Below are 12,178 nucleotides of genomic sequence, written 5' to 3'. Positions count from 1 at the left end.
TCGTACTTGTAAGATTTCTTCTCAGCCCTACACGTAAAAATATAAGAATTATCAAAAAAGATCAAATCAAGAGCGTGATGATCATGGAGAGAGAGCTCATCAACAGAAAACAACGAATCAACGGGAACAATATCTTCATCAAAAAATGTATAACTTAGGTACATTTTCTCAGTCATATAAGGAGATGATGAAGCCATGAGAGTTGGATGATGATGATGAAAACAATAGGGAGCAAAGAAGATAATGGTGACGGAGGAAGGATGACGAAGTGATGATGGCAGCAACAAATGACAGAAAGGTGGTAGAAGGAGGAGACAATAATGGAGTTGCAGAGAATGTTTGAAGGCAGAGTAATGGAGTTGCAAATAATATTGGAGTTTTGAATGAGGAGAGAAGAACAAACAATGGAGTAAAGAATTTGGGGATGAGGGTCTGCATTTATATCGAAGGAAGTTGTAACTGGCTGGGAAGGTGTGTGTGTGGGGGGGGGGGGGGGGGGGGGGGTAATAAAGGCGAGTTAGTGGAGGACGTGGCGCTATGGGAAACGATGTGGTGACGATTACAAAATACGAAACAGTTCCTCTCCATCGCGTCGATTACATGAGTGAGAAGGAAGGGACATAAATGTAGTAGCAAAATATTAGTAGTGGGAGGTGTCACTATCCTAGACTATGATGTACCCGAAGAATGATCAGAAGAGAAGCACATAATCATCTTCTCAATCTCGGAACGGTAAAAAAAAATTCTACCACCCACACGAGAAGCCAACACGTGTAGAGCATGAGGTCGGATCTACCGGTGTATCGTATATCGGGAGGCAATACATTAAATGCACTGACAAAGCACGCGTGGGGAACAGGAAGGTCAAGTCATGGTGGACCCTGGGGCAAAGGATGGCAGGTTCGGCTCAGGTAGAATATTAACATCGAATTAAGATATGAGAACTACCACCATCGGCTAAAAGAATGATTGGATGTTATATATCAAATGAGAGTACATCGGACGACATACTCTTCGGGTGATCAAAGAATCGGTTATCAAGTATCGGGAGAAAGTGTCAGTATTCATCTGACAGGACCATCAGATTTGATAGAATAAGATCAACACTGTAATCTTGTTGTATATGCATCTCACCCTATAACTACACACCCTTATGTCGAGAGAAGGGTAAGTGATTTTAAGTAAGGAAGTAAGGAGAGAGACTAAGTAGAGTGGAGAGCTATCATCCTTGTAACTTGAAAGAAATAATAAAATCATCATTTCACCCACATCGACATAGATAATCATACCGAACCACGTATATTTTGTGTTCTTGCAAGTCTCTTTACTTGTTTATCTTGCAATTATTTCACTTCAAATGTTAGATGTAAGATGTATTACTTCTTACAACTACACACCCAACAAGGAAAAATGGGATAGAATTTGCTCGTTAAACATGCAAAAACTCCTCCTCCCAGGTTAATGAATTTACCTTTCATCAGGATTGAAAGAAAATGAAGAATATGGGGCGTTAGCAGATCCAGATATCCCCATTTCACAAGAAGAAAAAGAAGTCAAACTAAAGAAAAGTAGGCAAATCTAGTATATGTGCCTTTCTTTGTAATTTCAATATATAAACAAAGAGGTCAGTGTGATGTCTGAGTATATAATCTAATCTTAGAGACAGAAAAGGGGTTAAAGCTTAAAAGGCAAAGAATCTCATAAGGAATGCACTCAAATGTTGAGGAAGGTATCTATCAACTATTAAGCCATTCTTTAATTCATTTACATTCTGGCTAGCCTTAAAAAAGAAGTAAAAAACACAAGTTACATCACAGATGGTGTCGGAGGACCATTGGCAAGACATACAACGTTTAAAGTTCAGCCTAAATTAGGGAAAGTGTATCTATATCAGCACATTCAAAATTGTGACCCTCATCATGATGATCAGCTCCCGCCATCGTTTAATATTAAACAGAGCAGAACTCCAGTATATGTCGACTTAGTTTTGATATTAAAGTATCTTACTGCTGGCTCATTCACGTTTAACACTTCCACTGACACTCCATGTATTATGTACGTAATTTCTCTTTATTAAGTTGTATGATACCTATTGCTTGGTGCGCATTTCTCTCTTATTCATAATTCTACATGAATCTTCAGCACGAGAAGACGATACTATGGGCCGCGTATTGGTTATTGATAAGAGAGACATGGCTTTTGAGTTGATCATGTAATTATCCGTGATGATTAGTGTGCAGCGGAGCCTCTGTCGACTTTTGTGCCATTGATTTTGTTTCCCGTTTAGCATTTTCGATAACAAATTTCTTTACTGATTAATCTCGGGACTGTAAAACCAACCGACCAACTAGGCAACCGGCCCTTTTCAGTTTCACCATTTTACTATGCAGTCTAATCTAGAGTTTAGACTGTAGACTGTAGAGGTCCTCGAGGCGAAATGAACCCCAGAGATCAGACTACAAGGGATTATAGACTGTTGTCAAAGAGTGAGTCCACACTCACCGAAAATATCAATTCGATATTACGCCGAGAGATCGTATGGATGGCGTGATGCGTGCTTAGCATCCAGATTTGTACGGGCAGATGTGGGCCCAATGATCTGTGTCACTCGGTGCAAAACGAAGTGCACTTTTCACGGTGCATGTATCATTTTCGGTTGTCAAATACAACCGTGGCTTTATTGTTTTAGATCTTTGAGTCCCGAGCCAACTTAATGAATGTAGGTGGGGGCACCAATAAACGTTCTTTTTATTATTTAGGTGGCTTAGAGCAACTGCAGTGGTGCGAGTATAACCAAAGACCAAAGAGGGAAAAAAGGATCAAATTTTGGGTTTAATCTGGTGTGTGACGCTACGGTGAAAAAACTAAAATTGGTCAGACGTACATTATACGTTCGCCTGGTGTGGGGCGTGGGCTATACCATCGCCTGGTGTGGGGCGTGGGCTATACCAACGCCTGGTGTGGAACGAGAACTATACGTTCGCCCGGTGCATAAAAATTCAAAAAAAAAATAATAATTATTTTTTTGTAAAGAGTGGGGCAGAGGTATTAAGCCCGCCCCATGCATTTGAAATTTGTAAAGAGTGGGGCGGAGGTATAAACCACGCCGCACACAAAAGAAAAAAAAAAGAAAAACAGGCGTGCATTTTACGTCCGCCTGGTGTGGGGCGTGGACTATACGTCCACCTAGGGTGGGACGTGGACTATACGTCCGCCTGGTGATGGGGCGTGGATATATAAAAGCCCGACTATATTTGGGTTTGGTCTTGATCGCCGACCAAATTTGATCTGGCTTTTAGTCTTTGATCAAATTTTGATCGATGGTCCGTCCCACTACACCTATCCACTGACCAAATATTTGGGTTTAGTCGACCATTGTGGACGCTCTTAACGGGTCAAGCACTCAAACATTCCCTTCACATTCCGTCATTCCCCCTCAATTCCCCCTTCTACCCTTCTTTACCCCCCCCTGGTTATTGGTATCTCGAATTGATCGTCGTTAATAGTTAAAAATACCCATTTAGTAATAATAATCTCTCATCCTGTGGCAGTAAAACGCCTATTCATCTCGCATTTGTCAGTAGTGTCTACACTCGTAATTAAACTTATTATTCCGTCCTTATTCCTTAATCGCGTTTTTGCATTAAAGCCACTTTTATGGCCGAGAAATATGGATCAGATTTAGGTTTTTCTAATCATAAAAACTGAAACAACAGCAAAATGAGATGATCATGTGCTTTACCAACTCCAAACAAAATAACTTATACGAAGATGATTTGACTTACAGACAAAACCTTAAATTTAGTTTATCAAGAAAAGAAAAAGATTTCATTTCTTTCTAAAATCACTAAACCTAAACTCTCATAATCTGACAAAAAATTGATATGGAAGAGAAATTCTAACCAAGCTGGATAGCAAGTCCAATACTGTTGGGTGTGAAACAAGAATTTAGCTGGCAGTCCCAGTCTTAAACAGTCAAAGTTATCTCTTCAACTTCCTATCTTTCATACATGTGAGTCAACAATACAATCAGTAAGAACAATTTTTGGTCCGGAAAATCCACGTGCCAAACGACAAGAAGCTGAATGTTTGGTGGTACACAACAACGGGGAGCACAGGAATCTTTCCGTAAACTCAATCTAGAAAGAAAGAAAGAAATAATGAAGCATTTAAAGGTCCCACCTCACTAGGAAATCTGTGAGTGAGACTTTAGTCGTAACTTTTCTCTGCCTACTGAAGAGAAACCACAACACAGAGTACTCTCTCACTCACTTACAGTCCCTAGAGAGAAGAGAAGGAAAAAAACTGGTTCTGGTTCAGATCTAAAAAGCCAGAAATCTTACAAAACCCTAATCAAAACAAAAGGTATAACAATAAATTCATTTCTCCATTTTAATATAATTCTGAGCTCTAATTCTTACTATTTTTACTGAGATCTTGATGTGTTACAAGTCGAAGAAGATGACTTATTTATTTCCGATCATTTTCTCTTTCTTGACTGTTAGTTTGTGACATAAAATGTCGAGGGTAGTTTTCTTTTTTCTTGAGTTAAATGCAGGTTCTTAGTTCATGGATTGGTGTTGATTTTGGGGGGACAAGGGTTTTAGAGTGTCCATTTACTCTTTTTTTATCGTGAAATTGGGTGTATCTGGAGGAATGAACTTTCTCTTACTTGTTTTGAGCTAATGATCTAGTTTAAAGTGAGAAATTTGAAGGATTTCAGTGAGAATTTTAATGGGTTTTTTGGTTAAAATACATGATTATTGTAGTGTTCATGAGCTAAAATAGTCCTTGAATGTTTGGGAGTAGCTCTGATTTTTTTAGGGTTTCATTTTTAGATTCTGTGCTTAATTTTTCAGTTCTTTACAAAGTCGACATGAATTTACATAGTTTGATCTGCTTTACAAGTACAATTTCAGTAGTCTGTTGAAAACCTTAGAAGTTAAGAGTCAGCTATTTTCATGTAGGTGGAACTGTAGATTGCTAGAGGTTCTGATGGCGGTATCGGATGCTGAGAACGCATTTCGCTCAGACACCACTTGTGGGACTTTGTTGCAACAATTACAGGTAATCAATTGAGGCTTTTAATACTCATAATTCTCTTGTTTTGCTTATAAATCTGTATGTACTTTTATCTCTTGGGAAGTTGAGTAGTAATCATGATTTGCTTGCAGCAAATATGGGATGAGGTTGGTGAGAGTGATGATGAACGCGATAAGATGTTGCTTCAAATAGACCAAGAATGCTTGGATGTTTACAAGAGAAAAGTTGATCAAGCTGCAAAGTCGAGAGCACACCTTCTCCAGGCGTTGGCTGATGCAAAAATTGAGCTTTCTAGTCTTGTTTTAGCTCTCGAAGAGAAAAATGTTGTTGTAGTGAGTAAACACAAGTTTAACACCTAATTCCAAACTACTCTCTGATGATTTCAAAAAACTCAAAACTTCAGATGCATATGTGGGATTAAGTTTACAAACTTGCAGTTCAGCTTAATTGAATGATATAAAAGTTTAGTTACTGTAGCTTGGTATATTCGCATTAATATGTTACTAATTGTTTTACAGCCCGACAAGTCGACGGGGACAATCAAGGAACAATTAGCAGCTATTGCTCCGACACTAGAACAGCTATGGGAGCTGAAAGATGAAAGGAAGAAGGAGTTTGCTGATGTACAGTCACAGATTCAAAAGATCTGTGGCGAAATTGCTGGGAATTTGAAGCTTACCGAACAAGCAGAGCCTCCCACAGTTAATGAGGATGACTTGTCTTTGAAGAAGTTGGATGAATTTCATTCTAAACTCCAGGAGCTTCAAAAAGAAAAGGTATCATGCTTCACCCAATCTACGATCTAACCCATAGAGATTTGGTCTAGTTTATTGTTAGTTCCTTTGTGTGAGCTTCGCCTATTATCTATTGATTTAACATTATTTCTTGAAGTTGATTCCATTACTTCATTTTTCAATAGAGTGACAGGTTGCATAAGGTTCTCGACTTTGTAAGCACTGTGCATGACCTCTGCTCTGTCTTGGGGATGGACTTCTTCAGTGTCATTATTGAAGTACACCCAAGTTTAAATGACTCTATAGGGGTACAATCCAAGAGCATCAGTAATGAAACTTTATCGAAGTTGGCAAAGACAGTGGTAGATCTTAAGGATGATAAGATGAAGAGGCTTCAGAAGGTAGTTTTTGTTCTATTTCGCCTTTTACAACATTCATCACCTTGCTTTGCAACTAATAATAATACACTTACATGTTCTTTAATATGTCGGATATGAATTTGAGATGTAGATGTGGGAGTTCATATTTAAAAATTACTGCGTCATTTTATCTTGATGATAATTTTGCAATCTCTTTCCGTTTATTGGTTTCTTTTCTTTGAAGACATGGTGTCTGTTGTAGTCGTAAATTTATCATTATCAGGTCATATTATATCTGAACTTTGTGATGCTATATGTAGTTTACTTGATTTGTATCTGATGTTAAAATTTAATTAACCGTCTTAACTTGTCTTCTTTTCAGCTTCAAGAGCTAGCAGGACAGCTATTTGATCTGTGGAACTTGATGGATACCTCTTCAGAGGAGCGAAGTCTGTTCGATCATGTTACCTGTAACATCTCAGCTACAGTTGATGAGGTCACCATCCCTGGAGCCCTTGCCCTTGACCTGATTGAACAAGTAAGTGATACTCACTAGTGTAAATGGCCTGTTGCTGTTAGCTGTTACTGAAGCCAGCTAGTTCTGTTCTGATTCCTTTTTCTTGCTGTGAAGGCTGAAGTGGAGGTCGAAAGGCTTGATCATTTGAAAGCCAGCAAGATGAAGGAGATTGCTTTCAAGAGACAGGGTGAGCTTGAACAGATATTTGCCCACGCTCACATTGAAACTGATCCAGAGGCTGCTCGAGGAAAAATAATGGCTCTCATCGAGTCAGGCAGCATTGAACCTTCAGAGTTAGTAGCTGACTTGGATGATCAAATAATAAAAGCAAAAGAAGAGGCTGGCAGCAGAAAAGAAATATTGGATAAGGTTGAAAAATGGATGTCAGCATGCGAAGAAGAAAGTTGGCTGGAAGACTATAATCGGGTATTTTTTTTTTTAAATGTTTTGTGCATTAATATATTATTGAAAACGCTGTGTTGGTTCTTCGGTAGCTGTAAAAAGTTTTAGGAAGTTGATTTTGTGGAATGATTTTTCTATTTAATCATCTATGGATGGTTTATGTTACTTTACCTAGTTGGTGTTTGTTTTTGGCCAAGTCAAATCTTTTCATTGTTCGTGTCAAGGGTTTACTTCTGCCAGAATGTAGCCCACTGCTTCTGATTAAGATTTTTGTCGAAACAGGACGAGAACAGGTACAGCTCCAGCAGAGGTGCACATCTAAATCTCAAACGTGCAGAAAAAGCTCGTGTTCTTGTGAACAAAATTCCAGGTTTGTGTAAAATTGTTTATGGGGCATTGAAACTGATTTGGTGTTAGCAATATCTCTTTTTGTATATAGACTGCCAGTGTATTCAAGTTAATTAAATGGTCTTCTTTTTCATGCAGCTTTGGTTGACACCTTAGTAGCCAAGACTCGGGCGTGGGAGGAGGATCGTCAGATGTCATTCGTGTACGATGGTGTTCCTCTTCTTGCTATGCTCGATGAGTATGCTATGTTAAGGCAGGACAGAGAAGAGGAGAAGCTTAGAATGAGAGTACGTGTACCTGCATTGTCTTTACAATATTTGTCATGCCATCATTTGTGTTCTCCGAGTGATGATCTTATTATATTCATTCTGCCAGGACAAGAAAAAGTTTCATGAGCAGATAACAACAGAACAAGAAGTCTTTGGTTCAAGGCCTAGTCCCAGCAGACCACTTGGTCCAAAGAAAGTGGTTGGCCCACGTGCTAATGGAGGTTCAAATGGCACTCCAAACAGAAGGTTATCTTTAAGTGCTCATCAAGGCAGCAACAATGGTACTAGGTCCATAAACAAAGGAAGAAGGGAAAGCACAGGGCAAGTAGCTCACACTAACCATGTTGCGATATCAAAAGAGGATGCAGCCTCGCACATCTCGGGTACTGACACGATCCCCAGTACACCCTAGAGAGAAAGAGAGTTAATTTAGTGTGACTAGTAATGTACTTAGTTTACCTGCTGCCGCTTTAGAGAGAGAGAGAGACCCTGCTTAACTAGTGGAGAGTAAATTAGAGATTGGGGCGAGCCATATGGTTTCCCTTCCATTTTCATTTTCGAATCCGTTTTGGTTTGTTTATAAGTTCAGAGGGCCTGTATGATAAGCATTTGGACGCTTTCGTAGTCTTATATATAAGCGTAGTTGGCTCATCAGAACTAATCTTTACTGCCATTCCCTCGAGAAATCAATTATGTAATGAAAATTTATATCCAATGTGACTAACAAGTAACAATTAATTCGAAATCCATCAAGGGTTACATATTATCTTTTTGCTACCTAAAAGTGACTAGGTCAGGGTCTGGAGATTGAGATTTAAGACCTCAATGTAACCTAGGTTATATGGCAAGAACCCAGGAAGTTGCATGATTGATGAGACTGGTAGTTTGGAGCATAACTTTGTGCGGCCTCCAACCGTAGCCATGTACGTCTTACCCATGAGTGTAGACCGATGATGGCCCTACGAGTGGTAGGAGTTTACCCATCTCAAATGTCCTACAGGTTACAGGGGCTCACATGTTTCACCAGCAGGCATCTGGCTCCATCTTTGGCACTGGTATCTGAACCTGATAAAGTAGGACGCTAAAAGCCAAGTTCTATGTACCTAGTGTTACTTTAGATTTCGTTACCTGAGATTTTATGTGAACTAATTGGCCCTTAATCCATTATGGGCACCCTCTGAATAAACAATCAAGGTGCATTACTTTTGAGTAAAAGCCCCAATTAACGTTAATAACAGAAATAACCGTTTTGGTTAATATTGCTTTTGCTTAGTTTCTTCTCTTTTCACAAGGAAAAAGAGGAAGTAAAACTAGAAGGAAAAAAGAGACTTTAATTATTACAGGTTTGGAGACAAGGAAACAAAGACAAAGCAAAACACATCAAGTAGTATAAACTCTCAAAGTTACTCATCAACACAAGCACAGTCAGTAGTACACTACCCACACCTAATCCAAAACCCTAGAAAAGAGAGAATTTTAACCAAAGAAACAAAAAAAACATTCATGAAAAAAAGATGAAAAGTATTTATTTTGTCTATGTTTTTGTGCTGTTTTCATTTTACTATGAAAATGAAAGGGAAGCAACTATATGAAAGAACTGTAATTGCTCTAGTAGCTCTTTAGCATGGACTGTAGCTCGGCTCTCGAGCCTCATAAATAGCTCGTCGCTTAGTTGATCGCCGATATGTGCATCAACTAAGACTCCACATACACTCCGGCAACTGTTGGCCAGTGCTCGACCAACCTCAGCTGCATCATCTGGCTGGTTAACTACTAGTGGGCTTCCTCCTCTGAATACTTCGAGCTTGTTCACTGCAAATGAGCTATCTGCTTCAACTACCTCCCTGAAGTCTTCTAGGCTTGGCGCATAAACTGGAATGTTGAAACTATCGCGCTTGTCGCCATCAACTAGCCCCTGAATCAAAATCATTAATATGCATTAGAACTCAGTAATTTCCAAATCCAGCCATGTAAATTTCTATGAGTTAGGATCAAGTTTTCAGATGTGAGTAAAACCCCTCACTGGATGTTTTCTACTCTTTTTTACCATTGGGGGCCCAGTAGCAAGGGAAATAATTGGATGTTTTCTACTCTTTTGTGTTACTCTGTTCAAATGTAGGGTCCCCCTTATATTTTTGACTGTTCAACTCAAGAAACTATTCCGACAAAATTGTGGGTCCACTTTGTGGATAACTACTATTGATCTATTTGATCAACGGCTGTATCAAAAAACGGAAACAAAATTGATAAGTTCACTTTCTAGTGGTAAACTCGATGTGATTGATCATCTTTTTGGTCTTCCATGCTTCCACCCTTTAAGATTTCTCCTTAACAAAAGTTTAGTCAAAACTAGAGATCCCCATTTTCCGAACACAATTTCAAGTCAATGGTCAAACAAGGGAGAAAAACCACAGTCCTTTTTATTTTTCCTAATCCAACGGAGCTGGTAAAAAACAAGCAAACTTGCAAACATTTTGCAAGGCTGCCACTGTGGGGCTATCAAATTTTTCACACGGGTTACCAAACTCTATAGAACTGAGAGCAGCGACGGAATTTGGGGGTGGCTTAAGCCACCCCCAAAATTCTAAATACAGACCAATTTTCATTTTTTTAAAGGGAAATTTTGTGGGATTTTTTTTTAGCCCAACCTAAATTTTGATTTTTAGGTTAATATATTTGATATAGCCCACCTAAATCTTCAATCTTGCTTCCGTAGCTGACTGAGAGTGATCTTTCGATCATTAACGATAACCCTAAAATTTTGTATAATTTGGAATTTGATAAATTGTGTAACAGCCTTATATTTTACTCCCACTCGTACTTGGAAGTGCAAATTTATTGATGGCAGTTTTTATCCATACGGTACAAAAATGTACAGAAGTAGCAATATATTGGCAAAGTGATTACCTCTTGAACAAGGTCATCCCAGGCATCTTGAAAATGGGTTCCGAAAAGAAGACCAGCCCCACCTTGATCAGTAGGGTCCACAGAAGTTCTTCCTAAACAAACAAGAAACATTGACCCTCCTTTTTTCAACTCACGTGACCGTGATTTCAAGAAACCCGCTAAATCTGTTTGAAACTGTTTCTTGTATGCCATGGCCGTGCTTTGATCTGCACCGTGGATGAATACCCTTCCTTTGTTATAAGCCTTTGATCTCTTATCAGTCACACTCTCAGGTACCTGCACCCAGATAAAACAGCAACAACAATAACAACCATGATTACCTGAGAGAGCAAAACTGATTATTCCTAATTTTCTTGCTTCAAAAATGAACAGAACAAAAAAAAAAATACTAATTACCTGAGAGAGCCAGTGTAAAGAGAAAGCAGAGTGAAAAACATCAATTGACCGAGTAGGAAAAAGTCGGCGATAGAAAGAACCAGGAACACCAGCAGCGAAGTATGAACGGTGACCATCGGCAGCAAGACATTCTTCCATACTACCACCATCAATGGTTAAAGGAGGTAGAAGTTGGAAGAGAGTATTGAAATCGTTTGAAGGTAAATCAGAAAAGAATGCTGAGAATTCCGGTGGATCAAATCCTAATGCTTCGTATCTCTTGGTCATATGTTTGATAATTACGTCGATTAAGTAAAGTGTGTTACTTCCACTTGAACATCCTAAATCCGCAACTACGAATGGAGCCTCCTCAGCTGGTGATTCGAGTTGTACTTCGTTCAGGGTTTCTTCTAGCAGATGAAACATGGATTGAGCATGTCGAGCCTAATTGACGTTAATCCAACGAAAATGAAAAACCATTAGGATCATGTTAATCACCATTGAAATACGTACACAAATTTACAAGCTAAGAAAACAAACAATCTTAATTATATTCAAGAATGTTAATAATAATTAACCCATGTAAAGATGAGTAATTAGTGGACATAATTGGACCATCATCGATAAAATCCCTCGATTACCGTGCACATGCTTTATGAGCAATCTGTTGCTATTCAACTGTATGTAGTGAATTAAGGCAATGAAACATAATCATGCAAATAATGATGTATGAGAGCATCTAATAAAATATATGCATATCTCTTGACATTTTAATCAAAATAAAGATCTTTATATCATGGGCTATACCAAACTTTGATCTCTTTCAAATGCGAATCAATTTGTTTAAATGATCTAAACCTCGCAACCCCGGCCCGGTAAATTTCAATCGTGAAAAATCTTAATTTGGTAGATTTGCGCAGTTTTATTTCTCTTAATCAGGGGTGCACAGACATATAATGGACGAGGACTAAGAGAGATCAATGAGGATAAGAATGAGTTCATCAGTGACTGAAATACCTGAGCTTGAGAGTTGTTAGCGTAACTAGCTTCACCTTTGCCTCCTTTCATGCTAAGCATTCTTTCAAGCTTCATTTCTGAAACGACAACATTATCTCTCCCATGAAGACCCATTTACTTATAACTTCAGTACTTCTCTTAGTTACCTACTAATTAGAAACTTTTTTAGTTTTTGTGAAGGAGCAAATAAAAATGGTGATCAGGGTT

At 38.7% G+C, this 12,178-nt stretch overlaps 2 protein-coding genes across 2 annotated transcripts; one reads left to right on the top strand and one right to left on the bottom strand.

The window, feature by feature from the left end:
• Positions 1–4,192: 4,192 nt before the first annotated feature.
• On the top strand, positions 4,193–8,326 carry LOC113302980 (65-kDa microtubule-associated protein 1-like). Its single transcript, XM_026551958.1, has 10 exons — positions 4,193–4,365; positions 4,968–5,067; positions 5,175–5,375; positions 5,562–5,819; positions 5,963–6,178; positions 6,519–6,674; positions 6,768–7,079; positions 7,338–7,425; positions 7,542–7,690; positions 7,779–8,326. Exons 2-10 carry the CDS (start codon positions 4,996–4,998, stop codon positions 8,082–8,084), a joined length of 1,758 nt encoding a protein of 585 aa, XP_026407743.1. The 5' UTR covers positions 4,193–4,365; positions 4,968–4,995; the 3' UTR covers positions 8,085–8,326.
• Positions 8,327–8,983: 657 nt separating this feature from the next.
• LOC113333215 (indole-3-acetate O-methyltransferase 1-like) lies at positions 8,984–12,178 on the bottom strand. Its single transcript, XM_026579729.1, has 4 exons — positions 11,972–12,178; positions 10,976–11,398; positions 10,580–10,855; positions 8,984–9,587 (listed from the first exon to the last, which is right to left on the bottom strand). Exons 1-4 carry the CDS (start codon positions 12,083–12,085, stop codon positions 9,234–9,236), a joined length of 1,167 nt encoding a protein of 388 aa, XP_026435514.1. The 5' UTR covers positions 12,086–12,178; the 3' UTR covers positions 8,984–9,233.

This window comes from Papaver somniferum, chromosome 1 (genome assembly GCF_003573695.1).
Source record: "Papaver somniferum cultivar HN1 chromosome 1, ASM357369v1, whole genome shotgun sequence".
NCBI lineage: Eukaryota > Viridiplantae > Streptophyta > Magnoliopsida > Ranunculales > Papaveraceae > Papaver > Papaver somniferum.
This window is presented reverse-complemented; position numbering and strand designations above follow the sequence as displayed.

What these genes read in the sequence shown, in the direction of transcription:
- LOC113302980 (XM_026551958.1), top strand. Translation starts at nt 4,996, where the DNA reads ATGGCGGTATCGGATGCTGAGAACGCATTTCGCTCAGACACCACTTGT. An exon ending in CCCTTGACCTGATTGAACAA is followed by an intron (nt 6,675 to 6,767) that starts GTAAGTGATACT and finishes CTTGCTGTGAAG; the next exon opens with GCTGAAGTGGAGGTCGAAAG. An exon ending in GGCTGGAAGACTATAATCGG is followed by an intron (nt 7,080 to 7,337) that starts GTATTTTTTTTT and finishes TTGTCGAAACAG; the next exon opens with GACGAGAACAGGTACAGCTC.
- LOC113333215 (XM_026579729.1), bottom strand. Translation starts at nt 12,085, where the DNA reads ATGGGTCTTCATGGGAGAGATAATGTTGTCGTTTCAGAAATGAAGCTT. An exon ending in CTAACAACTCTCAAGCTCAG is followed by an intron (nt 11,399 to 11,971) that starts GTATTTCAGTCA and finishes AACGTCAATTAG; the next exon opens with GCTCGACATGCTCAATCCAT. An exon ending in GGGATGACCTTGTTCAAGAG is followed by an intron (nt 9,588 to 10,579) that starts GTAATCACTTTG and finishes ATTTTGATTCAG; the next exon opens with GGGCTAGTTGATGGCGACAA.